The 22576-nt window shown below is 37.5% G+C and overlaps 3 protein-coding genes across 3 annotated transcripts in view; 2 read left to right on the top strand and 1 right to left on the bottom strand.

The window, feature by feature from the left end:
* yes1 (YES proto-oncogene 1, Src family tyrosine kinase) overlaps positions 1-3464 on the top strand; it is a 50395-nt gene extending 46931 nt beyond the window's left edge. Inside the window, exon 12 of the mRNA XM_088918961.1 lies at positions 1581-3464. Within this exon, the coding sequence (XP_088775087.1) occupies positions 1581-1789 (209 nt within the window). The 3' untranslated portion in view covers positions 1790-3464. The remainder of the gene's footprint in view (positions 1-1580) is intronic.
* A 2056-nt stretch (positions 3465-5520) lies between these two features.
* Positions 5521-17184, top strand: enosf1 (enolase superfamily member 1). The gene is made up of 16 exons (XM_088918673.1): positions 5521-5707; positions 6128-6230; positions 7165-7280; positions 7651-7737; positions 8246-8272; positions 9438-9510; positions 9904-9942; positions 10032-10114; positions 10386-10420; positions 12049-12136; positions 13037-13171; positions 13736-13777; positions 14250-14379; positions 15632-15731; positions 16005-16086; positions 16697-17184. Exons 1-16 carry the CDS (start codon positions 5624-5626, stop codon positions 16799-16801), a joined length of 1329 nt encoding a protein of 442 aa, XP_088774799.1. The 5' UTR covers positions 5521-5623; the 3' UTR covers positions 16802-17184.
* Positions 17158-22439, bottom strand: tyms (thymidylate synthetase). The gene is made up of 7 exons (XM_088918674.1): positions 22158-22439; positions 21458-21531; positions 21173-21347; positions 19513-19614; positions 19137-19312; positions 18392-18463; positions 17158-17531 (listed from the first exon to the last, which is right to left on the bottom strand). Exons 1-7 carry the CDS (start codon positions 22384-22386, stop codon positions 17394-17396), a joined length of 966 nt encoding a protein of 321 aa, XP_088774800.1. The 5' UTR covers positions 22387-22439; the 3' UTR covers positions 17158-17393.
* Positions 22440-22576: the final 137 nt, after the last annotated feature.

The following is a 22576-nucleotide window of genomic DNA, read 5'->3' as shown; positions in this document are numbered from 1 at the left end:
TATTTGAATTTTAAGAACGTGTTTGGATTTGTCTCAGAAAATAGGCATTGCATGATGAAGAAATACAATGACATTCTTGATAAAGCACATTATTCTGCTGCAGAATACCTTTTCAATTACATTACTTTTTACGCACCATCATGTAAATGAAAGCAGACATTTCACTGAATGTGAAATTTGATGTTAAGGGAACTGAACACAATACTGAAGGATTTATAAGCACTCTCTGCAATTGTGACTCATGTATGTGGTAGATCTAATACTGTAACTTGAGAATAGTAAAGAGTCCTCAAAACATATAGTAAAGCTGTGAATTAATAAATGCATAACCCATGGATTGGTACAGCAAACTTTTGTGTGAAAAAGTTAATTAATAATCTGTTACACTTATATAGCACTTTTCTGGATACACCACTTAAAGTGCTTTACAGGTAATGGGGATCCCCTCCACCCCCACCACTGTGCAGCCCCACCTGGATGATGTGAGAGCAGCAGCAATGAGCCAGTACACTCACCACACATTAGCCATAAGTGGGGAGGAGAACAGAGTGATGAAGCGAATTCATAGATGAGGATTATTAGGTGCCCATTGATAAAGACCAATGGGGTAACACCCCTACTCTTTTTGAGAAATGCCCTAGGAATTTTCATGACCCCAGAGAATCTCTGTGTTATGTCTTATCTGAAGGATGGCACCTTTTTTCAGTATTGTGTCCCTGTCACTATACTGGGGCATTAGGATCCACACAAACTGCAGGGTGAGCTCCCCCTACTGGCCCCACGAAACCTCTTCCAGCAGCAACCTTAGTTTTTCCCAGGAGGTCTCCATCCAGATACTGACCAGACTCACACCTACTTAGCTTCAGTAGTTTATCAATTCGAGTTGCAGGGCGATATGGCTGCTGGCAAAAGATGAAGATGCTGGATAACTGACTGCCTACTTCAACCCAGAACAATTAAAAACAAAAATCAATTTTATTCAACACAAAGCAAATATGCAGTGTGGATATAATTACCTTCTTGTTAGATTATCTCCCAGGCTTTGATAATGTAAATCTGAAGTGAAAACTATCCAGAAAAAGATGGCAGTGGAATGTGTTTGGATACATTTTGGAATTAAGTTTAATATTATTCAGTGCTCCAGCAGGATAGGGTGTTAGCCTCAGGGTGTCTCCTGAAAGGAATAATAAAGTTAATCCCTTTTGAAATTGTGATCACAATATGGAAACATAAAAGCAGTTCAGTCTCGGCTACATATGGGTTAACAACACTGTTCTAAATAGATCATTGGGACAAACTTCACACAATCCATTTTGTGCTAGTTTTCCCATGCTGATCCCAAAAATCCTACTTTCCCTAACTGCTACTACGTTTAAATGCAAGTGTGATACTGATACATGCAGAATAGGCCTTGTACCCTGTTCTGGTACAAAGAAAACACTACCAAGGTTGTGGCAAAGCTTGAGAGGCACAGTTCGTTTAAGAAACTGGCAGTTCACTTAAGTGACTGGTATCATTTAGATATCAAAAGGGAAAATGAAACCGTTGAAACCTGATGGATTATTAACTCTTTTCTGTAGGTATGGTGAACCGTGAAGTGCTGGAGCAAGTCGAGCGTGGCTACAGGATGCCCTGTCCCCAGGGGTGCCCAGAGTCTTTACATGAGATGATGAAGTTGTGCTGGAAGAAAGAGCCAGATGAGAGACCAACTTTTGAGTACATCCAGTCTTTCCTGGAAGATTATTTCACAGCTACAGAGCCTCAATACCAGCCAGGGGACAACCTATAATTGTTGCATACAGCCAATCGGGTCTCCTCATTTCATCCTTCAGTTATGGTTCCTGGACACGAAATGGCTGTGCTTTCCTTATTAAAGGCAAACTGGAATTTGTTGTTATACACAAACCACTGTTTTTCCATTTGTTTTATTTCAAACACTAATCATGGACATGTACCAGATTCAGGGGCTGAAGGTATTGGTTTGTACAAAGTTCTCTCCTTTTTTGTAGCAGATTCAAATGTAAATGTTAAAGTGACCAATATTTGACTGTACTATCTTTAAATCCTGTTGAATCATGAATGCTTTGCATTACTCTGTGACCTATCAGTAAGCTTTCCTGGAGAACATTGTTGATCCTTTCAAGGAAGATGATTATGTGTATTGAGCATAACAACTTTGAAATCTTATTTTTTAATTAAGCTAAATTGAAATGGGAGTGTAAACGCTCTGCTTTCAGGACTGCTTTCATCATTTCAACTGGAAGATATATATTTTTCTTTGATCTAAATAGGTGGTTTTGGTAGCAGAGCTGAGTAGGTGAACTAATTCTTTTTTATCTTTGTTGATTTAAGTGTGATTTTGAGAACTTATAAACAATTCTGTGCTAAGGGGTTCAAAAGAACTTTCTGAAATTCCTTCCCAGTCATGAATGTTTTTTGAAAAAGCATTTATAACACTAAGACGAAAAAGGACTTTCAAGGTAAAGTGTTGTAATTTATGGCTGCTGATGACATTGACCAAGTACTTTGAACAGAAAATATTGTGGCAGGAAAAAGTACACATTTTTACAGTCTGATACTAGAAGATGTTCGGCATCAAATGACAACAGTACAGAGGTATTCCAGGTTTCTGATGCGCTCCACAAATCCAGCACTCCATTCTAAGCATTTCTCTGCGAACATTGCAGTGTTCATGACTATAACTCAAGTGGCAGGGATAACTACAGAAAGGGTTTTACCATTTCCTAATGAAACATGTTCTTTTGTATTGTTTCTTTATGATAATCCAGAAACAAATGTACACCAATAAACCAGCCAAATAAAATGAACCAGTATAGAAAGAAAATATTTTTTTAAAAAACTATTATTTAAATGTCACTTCTTTAAAGGGGTTTTTTTTTAAGTAATGACTCCCTCAACGTTAAAGTGATTGGTGAACACTAAGCAATAACTTTACAATGTGCTCATGCCCTGTTTGAACTGTAATGCAGGTTTCAGTTAATTGTTTTGTGTGCATTTTATTTTAGAAATTTAGTATATGTAGTTTACAATCTGTGGAATCATACTTAGCATTTCAAACTGTGGATGTAAAGTGACAAGTGAACTGGGTTAGTTTCTGTAAAGTGAAGTCTAGTTCTGGGTGTGCTGAAACTCTTTCTGAGTGTTTACACAAGGTTTGGGTAGTGCTGAAACCCTGAACCAAACCAACCCTCTTAAAGAGTGCCATTGTTTGTACGTGTCTTTATCCTCATCCTTCTCCGTTAACCTATGATCGTGGGTTTTAAAAGGGCTTTGTACAAAGTTGTGAAAACCTAAGTTTTTTTTAAAAAAAGCATTAAACATGATGGTTTTACGTACTGATATCTTAAATCTTTAAGTGAAACTAAGGTCTGGCAAATGATGGTTTAGTTACTAATCTGAAAAATTTGTACAGTTTAAAAAAATAAACTTATTTCTTGATTTTATTTCCCTGCAGTGCATTTCTTGAATGTTCTATTTTTTTTTCTTTCCCGGAAGCAGTTTTTTTTTTACTCTACAGAAAAGACTGAAATGACATTTGATGTCCCTTGTGAGCATTCAGTACTATTCAGTCTTTCACAAAACATGCTCACAGTATAAGAGCTTAACCTTTTTGGTGTTGATTCAGCGAATTATATTTTTCCCAGTTCTTGTCAAGGTAAAATATTCCCCCAGGAGTAGAACAAATTTTTTAATATGCATAAGTAATTGTTTCTGTATCGAGGTTGATGCTGTAGTGAAAGCATTCTCACTAATGAGAGATCCAATATCCTCATCTGCAAAAAGCAGCACTGTATAAGTACTTGAATGTTACAGACTTGCATTATCCATTCATTTTCTAACTGCTTTATCCAATACAAGCTCGCAGGGAACCTGGAGCTTATCCCAGCAAGCAATGAGCACAAGGCAGAACACACCCTGGATGGGACACCAGTCCAATGCAGGGCTCACACAGACACAGACACATGTTCACACCAGGGCCAGCTTTCACAGAAGCCAGTTAACATACCTTTGTGTCTTTGGACTGTGGGAGGAAACTGGAGCACATGGAACAATACCATATGAATGTGGGGAGAACATACTAACTCCACACAGACGGTAAGATCTGGAATCAAACCCAAGCCCTAGTGTGTGAGGTAGAAATGCTAACCAGTAGCCCTGCTGCCCTAGACTTGCATTATTCGTCAAAAAATTGTGGTTTCACAAAGTCAGCATAATAAGTTACTTTTTAAGCGATACCGTCTTGAATGAAATACATTTTGAACACCTGAATAATCTTTACTAGCAGAGATCGCAAAACACAAAAAAGCTTTTTGTCTGATAAATTGCTTAAGTTAGTCATTTATGATCAGTACCTTTGGTTTAAAATTTTTGTCTACAGATTTGGTGCATGAATTTGTAACCTTTTCACAGGTGTTTGGTGCAATGTGTAGATTTCCTAAATCTAAATATGAATGTGCAATTGTGGAAGAGTAATTCATACTGCACTATGTACTGAGTCTCAGAAAGGATGAAGGCTGTAAATTAGAGATGTGATTTTAGATAGGTGAACTAGCATTAATAAGTTAGAATAGAAATATTACAATAGTTTTGCTTTCATAACTCGGTATTTCATTTCTTTTGGAGTTTGTTATGACATTAAGAATGTACTGTTAGTCTCCAGATGTGGTTATGGAGAGACGAATGTTCTGGTTTTCAGTTTTTCTGAGTTTTTAATTTCCCAGCCATTACTGTACTGGATTATTCAGAAAGGTGGATATAATCTTTAGCCTGTGATTGAAGTTTAGGATAGGAGCACTGCTGAAAATTCAGAATACTCTTTTAGTATAATATGTAAACCTATTGTTGATAATTTTACTCTTGGCTGTCCTTTAAATTTAGTACAGTACCACTTTTGACTTGCTCGAGTTTAAAAGATTAAAAAACTGGAACTCTGCAGTTAGTTCATTAAAATAGTCCCACTATAACTGCTTAATTAACTAAAATCTAATGTTTTATCCTAGCAGAATGTGGAAGAATCTTGTCAGAATGTAGAAGATTGTTTTATTTGATTTAGTAATAGCTCTAATCAGGAGTAGATGACCAACGAAATGAAAAGATGTTTTGGATACGAACAAATATTGTACCTCGAAATAGTTTTTTTCAGGAATATCACTTCTGGCCTGTGTAATTTAAAATGAAGTACAATCCATAAATTGCTGGCATTTTATTTAAAGAGATGATACCTGATTTTCGGTGTCGTAAATGTACACACAACTTCAGTAAAACTCTTATAACGCAGACATCTACAATTTTATTATTACTCTTGTAGCTACCGCAATCACCACAAATTGAATGATCTCGCTACCGGAAATGTGATAATGTTGCTTCCTGATCAGCTACTGCCCTGTTTAAGCACTGCAGACGGTGTCTCAGCCGCCGTATTTCAGAGCTGAAGGGACAGTCAATGTCGATGTCACATGACTTCCCACTTGAAAGCAGATGTCTTGGCTTCAACCAATCGCAGAAAGATGGGGGCGGGTGAAAGCGTTAAGGGACGTTATTCCTAAATGCAAAGATTTGTGACTGGTTGCGCACCAAGGGTGTAATTTAAACAATACAAGAAATGGTGAAGGGAAAAATCACGAAATTGTCTGTCAGCGACGTTAGGTTTCCGACTTCTCTTGAGCAGCATGGGTCAGATGCAATGGTCAGTGCATTTTTACCAACTACCTTGCGGACTCCAAACGCAAGAATGCATACTAATGAATGTCCAGAAACGAGTTTAAACTAGGAAAATAAAACATTGTCTCCATAGTCGTGCCGGTGCTTGAGGAGCATTTGATTTTTATTTTCAGATTTCTGGTAGTACTCTTTTGGGAGACCAATTCCGTTGTCCGAAACTGTGTCACTTGTGTTAATTCAGCAATTCGTACATCGAAACCGCCTTTATAAGCTCTATAGTTTACTCGTTCCGAATAATACCACTTTTTAGTTTTGCTAGTGGAGAACAATGCTGTTTGTTATCCACTCTCAGGGCTGCATGTAGAATAATATAATGATCGTATTAACTTGTTCGAAGTTGCCTTAAGATTTCACAAGTTTCATGCTGAAATCATGTGACTTGCAGCACACGGATCCGGATTACTCCGTTGCTTATGTTGTTATCGAGACAGAAGGTGGCTTGAAGGGATACGGACTTACTTTTACCTTGGGGAAGGGCACAGAAATAGGTAAGATAAAAAGTACACACGAATGCAAAGCGAACTTTTTGTTGTTGGTAGTTTGCGGGGAGTTTATTTTCTGCAAGAGCGCCCTCCTTCGGTAGGCCTCTTAACATCTGTCTACTGTACGTGAGGTTTATACTGTTATATCTAAGGTTGCACTAAATTGGAAGGATTATTCTTATTTTTAACTGCTTGCCTGCAATCACTGAGTTTAAAGATTGTTGATGATGATTATTTTATAATCACCATCAACAATTATAATTTTTGTAAGTATTCTGGCTTTTTTCAAATATTTGCAAAATAAAAGTGTAAATATCTTTTTGTGTAAAATTATTTTTATTGCAAAACAGCTTTCGAAGGTTTTTGAGATGATAACAGATTAATTCACCAGCCAATTTACAATAAAGTCCCCCATATCACTAGTTTTAACTTTAAAAGTAAAATACTAATAACAAATATTAATATAAACAGGCAAATCCATAAATCTTAGAAATCTGTTCTAAAGGGTACTAAAAGAGATCATTAGATTATTAGAAATGTAGAAAGGTAAATATAGATTGTGGTTTTTCTTTTTACTCCCAAAGCTCAGTGTCAAAACACCATTATTATATGTTCTCTAATGCAAAAAAGAAGCCAATGACTGCATCGTATGTAACATGTTTAATGCCAGTAGCATGCCATTTATATTCATTAATGATTATCCACTTAATTCTGTGAATATCAACAGAAGAACTTATTTCCAAGATAATAAGATGCTGAGTATTAGGTGCTTTAGTCCACAGCAAAAGAAGAGATTCTACAGATATTTCTGTGACACCATATGGTTTACAGTTGATCACTTAAGTCAAACCATGAGCATGACTAAGTTATGAATTAGTTCATTTTTTCCTGCATTGCTGAAAGGAGAACTAATTAATTTCTTTGGACATGTTTTTTGCAGTTGTCTGTGCAGTGCAGGCCCTGTCTTCGCTTGTGATTGGGAAAGACTCAGAGGAGATTGTGAATGACTTCCGAAGTTTTTACAGACTGTTGACAAGTGATGGCCAGATGAGATGGGTAAATATATGGTGAGACAAGGCAAGGGCGGGGGAACAAGGTATACTCTTGATGCAGCTTCTGTTTCGTAAAGATTAATTCTGGGAAGAGTTTCTTACAACATTATGGCCTGGGCCATGAGCAGTTAAATTTACTGGTTTAACTTTTTTTTTTACTGCTTTGAAGAACGATGGTAGAATGAAGTCTTCAGCAAGACGTGACTTTTGTCATTTCAGTGTAATTTCTTGTACTAAACAAAGCCCGAAAAATGATGCTCCTTGGGGAGCGCGAGCGCCACTGTCTTTTCCCTGAAGGCCTCTGAATAGATCCTAATCAATCAGGTGAGTGACGCGAGCATCAGGAATGACCTCTCCGCGATCCTGTCTGGCAGCTCGGCCCCGAGAAGGGAGTGGTCCAGCTGGCGGCCGCTGCGGTGCTCAATGCAGTGTGGGATCTCTGGGCCAGAGCAGAGGGCAAGGTGAGTGGCCCTGACGTAATGGTTTGTTTTCAGAGTGAAGGTGCACAGCCGGCACAACCCCCAAGTAAAAACGTCAAGATGGTTATTTGGTTAATCTGAATACCCCAGTTCTGTCATTGATGGGTTGTGTTTGTCCTGATGCCAGTGTGGTGGAGCTGGGCAGGGGCTCTTTGGTTAACTACCTACAGTAGTCCAGTGCAAGGGCAAGTTATAGGTGGGTTGTTTTAAGAAAATAAGAACATTCAGAAACAAGAAAGTGCCTTTCTTTCTTTGATGAATTATTACTTTAGGATTCAGGAACTCCATTTATTGTGTGATTTTAATTGTAATTGCGCTTTTGGACGGGATGCATACACAGGCATGACACCTTCCTATCTTATAGGCTAGTGCGAGGTTTGCAGAAAATTGGTTTGGTTAAATATATTTTTGCCTATAAAAACCTGGGGAATGGAAAAGGGGAATATGAAGGTGATTTTATTTTTAATTGTTTTGTTTTCGTTTTCAACAGCCACTTTGGAAGTTGTTGGTAGACATGGTAAGTCAATTAAATGATAAACTTCTGTAAATAATAAATTATAACTTAAAAAGTGCAGCTCATTTTACCCATAACCAAAGAATTAAATTAGATTTATTTGTCACTGGAAAAAATTGATCCCACAGATCAGTGATCTCATTTTGTGTTCAGTTGAAGTCTTTTAAAATACATTTAATAATACATAATACAGGTGGATTCTGCACATTGGTGGTGGTGGAGGGGAGTCCCCATTACCTGTAAAGCGCTTTGAGTGGAGTGTCCAGAAAAGCGCTATATAATTGTAAGCAATTATTTTTAATTATTATTATTTCAGCATAGCTCCACATCATTAATTACTAGCTCAAGTAGTCTTGAATTTCCACTTTCTTGGTGTGAGTAGCATTACCTAGTAATACTGTTTCTCAAGTATTTTGATTATTTCATAATCCTGGCTTTCACGGAGCTGCTCAGAAGATTTAATAATATAACAATAGTGTATTCTGGTGCTAATATAATGTTAAACCATGAAACTTTCCCTTCAACAAGTACGTCTTAATATCCAGCAGAGGGCGCCTCAAATCTTCAGATAACGATAATCTAGTAGACGATCTGCTTATTATTTTTTGTAATCGATTCGGAATCAAACATTCATTATTATTGGTGCTACTTAATTTGATTGTCTTTTTGCAGAATGGATGTTAAACATTTTAATTCCCTGAATAGAAAAGTTCAAATAAATATATACTTATCTACAGTAGTTCAGGTGGGTAGCTGCGTAGGCTGCAAAGGAACAAGTAATAGGTTTATTCCATGCTGAAAAAAAGAAGAAAGAAAACACAACGTTTCGGCCGTGGAGCCTTCTACAGGTGTGAGAAAGACAAGACAGTAAGCAAAGGTAATGTAGCGGGAGAACAAAGGCTGGTAGAGATGAGGAGCGAGAGGCGGGAGCAGGGGACAGAAAGAGAGGCCAATCAAGAGGTGTAAGTTAGAATAGGTGTGAAATGAAACCTCCAATGAATGTAGAAAATTTAGAACAAAAGTAGTCTGTCGTTAAGAGAAGGCGGAAGGTGTGATCATAGCTGCAGGATAATTTTGGTTTCTGTAGTCTTTCTTCCTCATACATACATGGATGATCTTCATTACAGAAATCTTAAGTACAGTACTTGACTATACGTTCTGCTTTCAGGACCCAGAAAAGCTCATTTCATGCATAGACTTCCGATATATCACTGATGCTCTCACAGAGAAGGAGGCTTTAGGTGAGTTATTCTTAACTATTTATTGAAAGTCAGTTTACATTTAAGAAGACATTTTCCTTTCTCTGGCAACACAGTAAATATTTTGTAATGCACTTAACGGGCACTAAATTAAAAAAGTGATTCAAAGCTGAATGGACTACTTTACACATTCTGTATGGAACATAAAGGACCACAAAGTAAGAGAATGCACATCTCTCCAACTTAACAATCAGATTCAGCTAAATGTACATGTCGTCTTGCTTCGCCTGTACCTGAAATGTTAATTTTGTCACCAGAAGGAACTTGTTTAAAAAGTTTAACTTTATGCTCAATTTATATATTGAAAAAACAAAACTTACAGATATCTCCCTTTGACTGTGAATATATATATACACTATTGTCACCTCTTCTCAGATATTCTTCGGAAGGCTCGAGATGGAAAATGTAAGAGAGGTATGTGAACTTCCATTCAAATTCCTGATTTTTGCTACAGACTGAGGCCCACACCTGTGCTCACAAATGACTGATTGCTTCTATTTTAGAGGAACACATGCTGAAGGAGGGATATCCTGCATACACCACCTCCTGTGCCTGGATTGGTTACCCAGATGAGCAGTTAAAACAGGTTTCCCACAGAGACCAGAGTCTTTCATGAGAGACCAAAATCAGTATCAAAACAAGATTTAAATCCTCTGCTGGTTTTATCATTATCCTGGCAAAACAGCTGAATTAATAAATGGTTCAAAAACACTGCAGAGGAAGAGAAAATGTACAGATGACAGTTAAATGTCATTCTGAACTTAACATTTTCCTTCTTGTACAGTTTGAACACATAAACTATCAAAAATTAACATTATCAAACATTAGCATTAATAGGGATCTGTGTTTTCTTTCAGCTCTGTTCAAAAGCACTGAGTGAAGGGTGGACGAGGTAAGGAAATTGAAATACTGAACACTGGATTTCAAGGCTTATTTGACCTTAAATTCCCATTGTTTTTCAAAAACGTATGGTGGTAATATTTGTGCGTTTTTGATGCCTTCCAGCAATAGGTATTGGCGGGGTTCACAATGTGAAGGTGAAGAGATCCCACCCATCAGATTAGCTAGTACTGTATTTTAATGAGAAGTACTGTAGGAAGAGCTGTTGTCCACTGTGTATGCTGCTTTGTGCCTGTTGCTTGCTGGAATAGGCTCCAGCTCCCCTCTAACCCCATATTGGAAGGTCTCACTGCTTGTTTCTCCTGTCACTCCTATCAGGTGCCTTGCTTATAAATCGCATTGCTCCAGATAAACCTCAAGGCAAATCTACTAAATGGCAAGCTCTCTGTTCACCACCCCAGTTTTCTTATTAACATCAGTCCAAATTATCAGACTGTAACAGACTTAATACATGTGCATCATTAAAAAATATTATTACAAACTGTATGCATTTGTTTTCTTGTGCTGATTTAAATGCACATACAAATATATAACAGTTCTGTACAAATAACATAAAAGCCAAATGGATACCCATAGAAAAAATGTACAAAGTAGATTCCACATGTTTTTGTGTTGCTCAATGTTAATCATCATATCACTTTCAATAACTGCCTGTCTAATTCAGGGTCATGGTGGCCCAGAGTCTCTCCTGGGAAGTATTGCGTGCAAGGCAGGATAGACCCTGGACAGGAAGCCAGTCCATCACAGGGTACACACAACCACACCAGGGCCAATTTTACAAAAGCCAATTAATCTACCAATATATGTATGGACTGTGGGAGTAAATAGGAGCACATGGAAAGAAACCCAAGTGAACATTGGGGAAAAAAATAAATTTCCACACAGAAGGTATCGCAGGAATTGAACTTAGGGCCCAAGCGCTATAAGGCAGCAATGCCAACCACTCTACCACTGTACTGCCCTAGCTCAATGTTGTTTTTGTAAAATGTTTCTAGTCATCTAGTTTTTAGATGTTTTCATAAATATGAAAATGTATCTTCACATCACTACGGCCCTGGCCTGCACTATCGGTGAATGAACACACAACTTCAAGCATAGTGATCACGTAGACTGTGTCAGAAGTGCTGGGATCATGCTGTGTGAGTGGGACAAGGTAGTAGTACTGTACATAAAAATAAGAATGGCATTGAGACTCCACTGTAAGAGCGAGTTGTACACGGACTTCCTAGTGGGAATGGCTAACTGGTTATGTGAAGGATGAGTTCCTAACCTGCAACTGTGTGGTAAATGATGAAGTGACGTTAGCCATCCCGCAACTCTCACCTCCATTATACAGTGATAGAAAAAACAGCCTGCTTCTGCATATTGAAATATTTATATTTAAATTTTGTATTTGTTCATTACCAACCCCCCAAAAAATTATTGCAATATTGTATTTTTATTTATTTTCATGGATAATTTATATAGTTATGGATGTTCTGTAGATTTTTGGAAGATAATCATAAGTATTATTGCACAGTGGTGATAGAAACACTTTATTAATTTCTTGGCTGTTACATTTACAGTCCACTCTCAGCTCATGCTGACTGTAGGTTTTACATTCCAAATGTTCTACTGCAGGTTTAAGGTAAAAGTTGGAGCAGATCTGAGTGATGACATTCGCCGGTGCCGTCTCCTGAGAGAGATGATAGGACCTGACAAAACTCTGGTATGTGGACTTTTCTTCAGCATTTCTTTTAAATCCCAACTTTTGAATTATTTATTCTGAATCACAACTGCATTCTCACCAAGTAGTATTGAACCACTTGCATTGTTTATATTTAAGATTTTACCACTTGTTTTTGTTTACAGATTCTAGCAATCTATTTTACACCTTAAGTGCCCCACCAGCACTGTTTTACTGTGCCACTGCGACCTCACCCTGCCCTACAGCACTGTTTTACTGTGTATAAATTGCATTTATGGACACATATTTTGATATTATTACGTAATAAATATTTGTTAGTGGTAAAATACATTTGAGCCTAGTGTTTTCTGCTATAATAACTGTTGTTAAAACAGCATAGTTTGACTCTCACCAGGAGTAAGCAGTTAGTGAAATACCAGTTGAGTTTGGGTGAGAAGAAAATAAGCTTATTTTTAGCCGTCTTTAATTCACACTGATCAGAATCTTCAAAAACTAGAACACAACAACTATAAAAGTAAACTGTATTTGATCTTTATATACAGACATATGAAGTGTCTAATTAAACATACAAATTAACTTTTTGTGTGGTGTTCCTCCTCATTAACATCATTTGTTCCTTTACACATTCCATTAGGTTTGTCAGGTTATATAAACATGCCAATGATTTTTTTACAGTAATCGAGGGCCCTATCAAATAAAAAAACATATTAATTCCTCTGATTAATTCTGTTTACAGTGTATGATGCCTAATTCTGTACCTGTCTTCTCAGTCTTTCTTGTAGTCTTCACCAGCCGGTGAACCACACTGTTTCCCAGTGGCATTTGTACAATCCTTCAGTTGCACTTTGAGAACTCTTTTGGAGCAGATAATTAGCCTTTGAGGGTCATGTAGAGCTCTCCTCACAGCCTGCCTTGTTATAGATGATTGATGCCAATCAGCGATGGGATGTTGCAGAGGCTATTGAGTGGGTCTCCAGACTGGTCGAGTTCAAACCTTTGTGGATAGAGGAGCCTACTTCCCCTGATGACATCCTGGGCCATGCAGCAATTGCCAAGGTGTGTGTGTGTGTGGGAGCCAGCAGATGGCACAAGCTGCTGTGTTCTAATTGACCACATGTTTATTTTATTCCCATCTGATATCGGTGGAAAACCTTGGCCCTGTGCACAGAGGACACTGTAATGAGCTGCTTGGCTGCAGTAGGCATGTTCTGTTTTTAACAGTTCAGCAGTTCCCATCTAGGCAATGATAGAGACTGGGTATGAGAGGGCAGATGATGATGAATTGTATTGTCTCTGGTGTTTTTATTGAAAGATGAAGTCTTAAAATGAGAAAATCTACCTTTTTCCCCCACTTACTGTAGTGGCCTTTTTCAACTGGGATGACAACCAGGTGCAGCTTTTATTCTAATTATTTCATAGTTGTATTAATTGTAATACAGTAGATTGTTTAAATACCTTTTTTTGGCTTTTGGAAACGTTTTAAGTACATTTTTTTCAATGCAAACCTTAGCAATATTAGTTTTCACGCAGCGCAGCTATCTGGGTATGCCATGGTGAGTGCACATTAGCTTATTTCTCAAAGGTTTCTGTTGAAATAAGCCTTTTCTATTTGTGTTGTAGGCTCTGGCTCCCCTGGGAATAGGTGTGGCGACTGGAGAACAAGTGAGTGCTTTTGCACAAAGTGTCCATGCAGGATAAGCTGCCTGGCACAGAATCTACTCTTTTCCTTTACCTTGGAAAGGGGTATTCACTGCTTGAGGGAGATAGTATTGCCTTATAAATATACTGTACTCTTATGCTGTATTATAAAAAATGACTAGCTCAACTAGTCAAAAATGACTTTGCCCAACTAGCTCAGTCGGTAGAGCATGAGACTTAGGGTCGTGGGTTCGAGCCCCACGTTGGGTACTGCCCATCTCCTTAAAATTAAAAATGTATGTTTATGTTCATTGTGCTGCACATCTCCATCCCTTCTTAGTTTAGATTATTAGCACTTTAGGTACTCAAATGCCAGATGACTGGATTAATTAGATTTAAGTTTTTTTTTTGTTTTGTTCTGTATTTGTCTTGGATCCCACTAAATAATTAATAAACACATACCCATATGCTCTGACACTCAAACATGTTTTCTCAGTGTCACAATAGAGTGATGTTCAAGCAGCTGCTGCAGTCGCAGGCTCTCCGGTTTGTTCAGATTGACAGCTGCAGACTGGGCAGCGTCAATGAAAATCTGGCGGTGCTGCTGATGGCCGAGAAATTTCAAGGTGATAAAGTCAAAAGTGCTAAAACATACATATGTACTGTAGAAAAGCATGTACTCAAAACTGGTTAGACGTCTTGCTATCTCACAACCTTTTCTATTCTTGAAATTATTTTGTCGTCTTATGTAGCAAGAAAACATTTTTATTTAATATAATGTGTATTCTGGAGGAGACATTTTCAATGGAATTTCAGTCAATATCCCTTACTGTATATTTCCCGAGCAATAGTCACATAAATTTAGAATTTTAAGAAATATTGCAAATAAGAGTTTGCATGCAACCCACAATGATTGTTTGGTTGTTAGCAATGTAATGACCCATTGACCCTGTCTTTACTTTTCATATCTTAAAGGATCCCACTGAATCAGCTTCACTTGACTTCAACTTCTACTTTTACCTTAAACAGCTGTCAATGTGTACAAACCTGCACATTTAAAAAAACTACTCTGTTGGTTTGTTGGATAGGAACATGCATTCTTAATTGTATTTACAGTACTTATTTTTATTGTTTGCCACATTAATCAACATTTCTTTCCACAAGGGTATCTGACTTGATAATCCAGGTAGTTTCTTTATATTCCCTTACCAAAATAATGTGAATCACCGCCAAATAATGATGGTATCCAAGGTCTTATGCTTTTCACAAGCTAACCTTGCATTATCTGCAACAGAGTCTGTTTTACTAAGAACATCTAATATTTTAGCCAGTGAATGTAAGTATTTTTAATGTATTTGTCTCTATAAGTAACCCTTAACTACTCCCTGTGCTACAATTGGTTATGACAACCTGGAAATATATGTACAGTATACATTTGAACAAAAAATAAGTTTGCTTTATTATCCCTTTGTGGGGAAAAAAAGTTAACAAATTGACTAAATTTGGTCCAAATATTTCGTTAAAAAATTGTGTTAAGCATTGTGTTTAGCTTTCTAGAAAGTCAATTCGCTATTTAGTTCATTAATTTGTATTTTAATAAGTTTTAATAATAATTAGGTTTTGCTTATCTACTTTTCTCTCACTTGGTAGAATACACAAGCATAAGCTAAAAATGAGGTTTTAACTGATTTTTCAGAAAACCTTTGTACATTAGTTGGTTGAGAATTGGAAGTGGGAAAATACATGCTAGGAATTATATCATTTATATAGCTGACTACATATAGATGGAAGTGTCCATTAGTTATTGACTATGAATTGTACTGTTTATCTACCTGTTCACTGGTTCACACTGTGCTGTCACTGGACCTGTTTTTATAGTTCCTGTGTGTCCCCATGCTGGTGGAGTTGGACTCTGTGAGCTTGTACAGCATTTAATACTTTTCGACTACATTGCTGTGTCAGGAAGCCTGGAAAATAGGTCAGTTCTTTACTTCCTATATTTTACTTTTAGATTTAATTCTTTCTTCTGTACTATAGCTATAATGGCTTTTTTCTCCCAATGAATTGATTATACTGGATTGATTGAACCAGTTGCAGTGAATGTGTCTTAACTGTACCAGATATGCCTAAAAAATACTTACTTTCTACATGTAGACTATAGTTATTTCATTTCATATTCAGATACAGATGCTGTGCTTCTTTTGTGAACTCTTTTCAATATCCTGTCATAAACCAGTGTTCTCATTTGCAGGATGTGCGAGTATGTTGATCATCTTCATGAACATTTTACAAACCCTGTGGTGATTAAAAATGCCTCCTATATGCCACCAAAGGTGTGTTTATTATTGTTTTCACATTTTGTTAAAATCCAAGTCTGGTCCTTTCCTTGGATCTGTTGTTTGAGCTGAGAGTCTGAGAAAGAAATGTTCTCACACAACTCACCGTCATCTCTTTAATGTACAGCATTCAAATGATGGAGGAGGAGACAATAAAGGAGGGTCAGCACAGTGGCACAGTGGTTATCATTGCTGCCTTGCAGTGTTGGGGCCCTGGGTGCTGTTTCTGGGGTGCTGCGTGTGTAGGGTCTCTATTTCTTCCTCTGTTTGCATGGGCTTCCTCCAGGTGCTCCTGTTTCCACCCACAGTTCAAAGATATACTGGTAATTCTGGGAAAACCGGCCATGGTGTGAGTGTGTATGTTTGTCTCTGTGTGGGCCCTGTCCGGGGTTTATCTTGCTTGCACCCTCTGCTTGCTGGGATAGGCTCCAGCTCCTCGGCAACCCTGTGTTGGATGAAGCGGTTAGAAAATGTATGGAGAAAGACCAGGAATATAAATAATAGGATATAAAGGGTTAAACCTCATTTAGTTCTCCCCCTTGACATCAACTTGACATACTGTAACTGCTGTGGGACTCAAACATGCAATTATTTCATTCCCTGGCAGAATCCTGGATATTCCACAGAAATGAAGGATGACTCAGCGAAGAGACATCAATTTCCTGATGGAGAGGTCTGGCGGGAGCTCCGTGCTAGTCGAAGGGTTCAGTAGACGGAAACTAGAGCTGAAGAAGCAGTTACTAACAATACTTTTTTTTGCTTATGAAGTGTACACAATTTTTCTAAGAATTTTCAATCCAAACTAAAACTGGAAGTGTCTTGTTTGATCAAATTGCCTCTATAGAATGTATTGTCTGTCTGATAGTCTCTTGAATGCTAAATTTGTATTAACTTGCTTTCTAGCACCTTAGATAAAATATGCTCTGAATCAAACCATGAACTAAGATGTATCCATATCATGATATCTTTCAAAATTTAAATGGTTTTAGCAATAAGGCTTATTTTAGCATTGTTTAATTCAGAAATAACTTCTATACCTTCTACTCAATCATATAAATTCTGAAATTAATATTAAAATGATCTTTATTAGAAAAATGTCAACATGTTAATTTGCACGTTTTAAAGAGACCTTAAGTAGTATTATTTGCAACAGAACACAAAGCTGAATGATACAAATAAATAACTTTAGTAATAGCAGACATTTGTATTAATAGACAGTGATAGCAATAGAATAAAAAAAATCATGTTACCAAAGATCATATGAAAAGAGAAACCCATCCTAGGTAATCATGGAAGTGTTCTTGTTAAACTGCCATTTGCATTTTAATTGCTGGATGGGGGTTGTAATCACAAATTTCAAAATCTTCAGCCCGGAAGTCATCGATGTTGTCCACTTTGCGCAGGATTTTCAGTTTAGGGAAGGGTCTGGGCTCTCTCTGCAGCTGTAAGAATGGACACTTTAATTACACCACATCCTATACACACCGTGTGTGAAGACAAAAAAAATAGCTAGCGATCCCCTTCAATTCAGGGACTCAATATAACAGTTGGATTTATGGTTGTAGAGACTGTTAGTGTTGTTCTAGATGTGTGCATCCTCTGTTCCAGTCAGGTTTTTGAAAGCATGAACATATTCTGTGCAATTCTCATTCTTTTAACTTCTTATTAAAAAAATACGAAGCAATATATAGTTTCCTCAGCCTCCGAGCCCCCACCTGGAAGACTCAAAATACTGGAAAGTCCCAGTGAAGAGCTCACTGTCTCTCAAGGATTTTACCATCAAGTCCTATGTGTCAGAACTACATCTGTGACATATGCATTGCTTAGGAAACAAAAATCTATTACAAAATAAATAGATTAAAAATAAAAATAAAGTTCAAATAAAAATCAAATATTGTTCATGAAGTCCATATATTGTCCATCAAATCTTTTCAAATATTTTATGTAAAATGTTTGATTAACCTCCATAATTTAGACTTTGGTTAGAACAAAATGTAGACAGCCATCCATGAATATCAGGCTTGGGAACTAATTTTGTGTATTTTGCCCAGTTACAGCACTTTAATAATCAATCTTAATCTGATGCAGCAGTGAGATAGCAATGTGCAGTGTACAGATGAACGCATATATATGACTATCAGCTTGTCTCTCTACAGATATTATTGTATGCTTTTTGGAACAATGTTACAACAAACCCATTGTACCTGTTTGGTTGCTAGAATCTTATTGATCCGAAACAACATGGTTTGGCAGCTTGATTCAGACGCACAACAACCATTATAAAGGAATGCAAATAACCTACCTGGATTTTCAGAGGCTCTATGTGGTTGATGTAAATGTGTGCATCTCCCAAAGTGTGTACGAAATCACCAGGCTAAGGAACAAAAAGATAAAGGAGAATAATTAATATCAAGTTAAAATATGTCTTTACATATTAGAGAAAACAAAAATAATTTTAATAATCAAGCTGCCTTTCACTTTATTAAATGCACACCACAAAAATAGTTTATTGGACAAACATATCTGATGAACAATATCATAGAAATAAATCACTATTTACTTAATTCAAAGTAACAATAAATCCATCGCATCTTGTTTCTGACCACCAGTTCTGAACAGCTAAGGGCTTACCACATCTTTCCATTGGGATCAGTCTGTGCATATTTTAATAAATGTCTAACAGATAGCACTTGAAGTCAAATTCCTAAAATTCACTGTAAAAGGATCTTTTAATCTATTAAAACGGATTTAAGGGACAATAAAACAAACATGCCATATTTTCATCCCAAGATGTGTATGGCTAAATCTCAGACTGATATCCCACATCTCTCATCTACAGTACCTGAGAAAATGTTTTAACTTGATCTGTCACCTTGGTTAACTCCATTCTGGTTAATCACTTAACTATTCAAAATCAACATGCCCTTTAAACACTTTAAGACAATTCCTACAAAAAGATTTGAAGGATCTGGGCTCCCCTTGAACCATGCTGAAGAGCACTGTCTTGTAAGAATATAATGCAGACAGCCCCCCCCCCTGCTGGTTACCTTCAGCCCAGTGACATGAGCGATCATGTATGTGAGTAGCGCATAGCTGGCAATGTTGAATGGCACACCCAGCCCCATGTCTCCTGAGCGCTGATAGAGCTGGCAGGACAATTCACCATTGCACACGTAAAACTGGCACAGGGCGTGACAGGGAGGAAGAGCCATATTAGGCATATCTGAGTAAAAAAGGAAATTAGTCTCATGAAGGGAATAAAGAAAATGTGCTGTAAGCAGAACAGTGTTTTTCTACTCCTGATTCAGGAGCCACGAATCTCTCTGGTCTGATTCTCTTCAGGTAAATTTATTCACAAATATTACGGATCAATGTATTTGTAGGGGTACAGGTCAAAGCATGTAGTCAGATGACAGGAAATACCTTTGGGATTCCAAGCACACATGATGATCCGTCTGTCCTCAGGATTGGTCTTGATGGTTTCTATGACCTTCTGTAGTTGGTCCACGCCTTGCCCTGTGTAATCTGCATAGAAAACACAACAGCGATTAGAGATTATGTCTTATAACTTAGTCCAGCATCTCAATAATGGTACCAGACTATTTTCTCTGTTTAAGAGGACTTTTACCCTATGTATACAGTATACACACGTAGTGGGCATAAAGATGGAAATCTCAGAGTTAACTTTAAGTAAAGTCAATACAGAGCTGGACTACCATGTGCAGTTACTACAAATTAAATGGGCTGTGGCACAGAATCTACTGGTGTCTGGAATTCTGTAGGAGGGATGCAGAACCCCTCTCTCACACTTGGTTAATGGTTGTAAAAAAACTATTTTAGGCATCAGTACTGTATATCCCATTAATGCTCAGATGGGTTCACATTTGGTGACTGAAAAGGCCTTTATATATGCATAACATTAATATCACGTTCATCAAACCACTGGAAGATCACACATGCTCTGTGGAAGATGATCAATCAGTACCATAAACAGTGATTAGAATTAATTTATACTTCTATGGGAATAAATGTACCCATGCTAGGAAACTGCCCCTAATATTACAGAACCACCAGAACTCTTCACTGTTGGAAGCAAGCACTCACGGGTGTACAGTTCTTTACCTGGTTGGTGCAACATGAGCAAGTGTTCGGTTGTCGAGGAACTTGGCGAATCAGGATTCATCTGACCAGATTACTCTTGTCACTGCTCAGTATCCAATGCCTGTGCTCTTTGCAGCAATGGACTTGCAAGCGTGCACAGTCAGGTGTCATGTGCGCTGCAACCCTACACAGTGTTCTGCTCGTTGGGAGTTCTTGGCAGACCAGTTATGATTGAATTGGTTGCTTGTGTCCCAGGTTGAAATTTGTAGTTGTCTGATCTGCAGTTGCTTCCCTGTTTTGCCTTGCTTCTCAAAATAATGCACAGATATCACAATCCTGGAGTATGTGCTTCAGCCCACTATTTGCAGATAATGTCTTTCCATCAAGACATCACCTTAATCATCATTTCTAATGAAACATCAGTAGGCTGAGCTTTCCTGATCACTGAAACTCCTGCCAAATGTGCCCATCTTTCAAATGTACTGGTTTCCTCTTGACTAATGCCAGTTGGTTGTCCAGCATTTCTAGCATTTTTACTCATAACTTCCCAGCATACTTACTGTAGGGTTATTTGCTTAATTAATGCACGAGCCAGACCTGTGTGGAAGCCCTTGCTTTCAATATACTGTACTTGGTGTGCCTCATTTACCCAGGTGTTTATATTTTTTGTCCACTACCTGTATGAAATATTACCATAAGGAACAGAATTCAGGTTAAAGGATATTAGTCACTCAAGTATGAATATAAAACAAAACCTGTCTGATTTTATTTTAAAATTTATTTTAAACTGTACCTTAGTTGAAGTGTAAAATATTGTTATTCACCTCTTCCCCATGGTCCCAGCTGTTTAGTTATCAATTAAAAAGAACAGCATCTTTTAGTTAAATGACTTATTTAAATGTATAGGACAAAAACAGTTTCATAACATGGCCTTAATAAGAAAGCAAAGCTTCTCATATGTACCCAGAGAGTTTTGCTTCACCTGTGTGCATGTCTTTGTATTCTGCTCCAAAGTGCCTCCACTGAAAACCATACACTGGCCCTAGGTCACCTTCCTCTCTGGAGGTAAAGCCACTCTTGTCTAAAAACTCCCGGGATCCATTTGCATCCCAGATTTTGACTCCCTTCATGGACAGCTCCTTGGAGTTTGTAGAGCCCTAGAAACAAGAGCCAAAATCTGGATGGTAATTACAGTAAAACCCAAACATTATGCATGAGAAAAACACATACAGTACAGTACTATACTAAGGAAATAAGACTATTTTACCTTAATGAACCATAACAGCTCTTCTAAGATTCCCTTCCAGAATACTTTCTTTGTAGTCAACAGTGGAAACTGATCTGTAAAGTAAGCAAGTGAGTTTAATTAACCAGTCTGTAATTAATTTACAATGGTAGATAAGGAAGAAGGGTGTGAATGATTTTACCAAACAGCTCCACTGCTTTCCTGTAAGTTTTAGGTCTTATACAAGTTTTTGATGCTGTTTTTGCAGAAATAAGCAGAAAAGCAATTGTCATTTTAAAGTATATTATGCTAATACATCATATCCAAATTATACAATTTGCTAAAAGGCACATAATTTGCTTTTTAAAGTACTTATTGTACAAATATGTAAGCATTTGCAACAAATACTTATGCTTAGCCCTCGACGAACCTCTGCTGATTCCCTGTTTTTGATCAGAAGTGACCAAGACGGTTCGCTAAAAACGATCGAGTTTATGAAGCGCAAGGTCAGTATACCTAAAATTGCTAAAGCTAGATATACTATTTTAACGTCGAAAAAAAATTGACTACAGATATATTTTGTGTGACTGCTGAATTTTTAATTTAACATGACAACTTTTAAAGAAAGTATATTCTCGAGGAAAAAGATTTTTAATTTTGGCTTAATGTTTTAAACTACCGAAAAAAGTTGAAACATTGTGCATCCTGATTTTTGTTATAATATTAATAATAAATTACTTACCTCGAAGGCTGTATCTCGCTTGTGAGCCAAACACTGAGATCACCCCTGTCCCGGTCCGGTCCCCTTTCCGGGCTCCAGTTTTAAGAATATACTCCACCTGATTCAGATAAGCTCTCTCGTCACAAACCACAGGAGAGATCTCTGTCTGACAACACGCTTTACATTGATCCTTGTCGCTGGCTTCAGGACGAGCAGCTCCCTCGCAATTTATTTCTGCAGTAGCAGGCATTTTAGCTTTTTCTTTATATTTTAAGAACTAAACAGCTTGCTGTCCCGTCTGTCACTAACAAAATCCCGCGGAATTTTAAAATTTAGGCGCCACTAGTCAGTTTCCCTCGCAATGGGGCTAGCTGACATCATTTCCGAAAACAAGGGTAAATAGGGCAGGGGTTCCACTCGCAGAAGCAGGAAAACATTGC

Source organism: Atractosteus spatula, chromosome 6, assembly GCF_055471065.1.
Source record: "Atractosteus spatula isolate fAtrSpa1 chromosome 6, fAtrSpa1.hap1, whole genome shotgun sequence".
In the NCBI taxonomy this organism is placed as follows: Eukaryota; Metazoa; Chordata; class Actinopteri; order Semionotiformes; family Lepisosteidae; genus Atractosteus; species Atractosteus spatula.
Note: the sequence above shows the minus strand (reverse complement) of the source record. Positions and strands in the feature narration are given on the sequence as shown.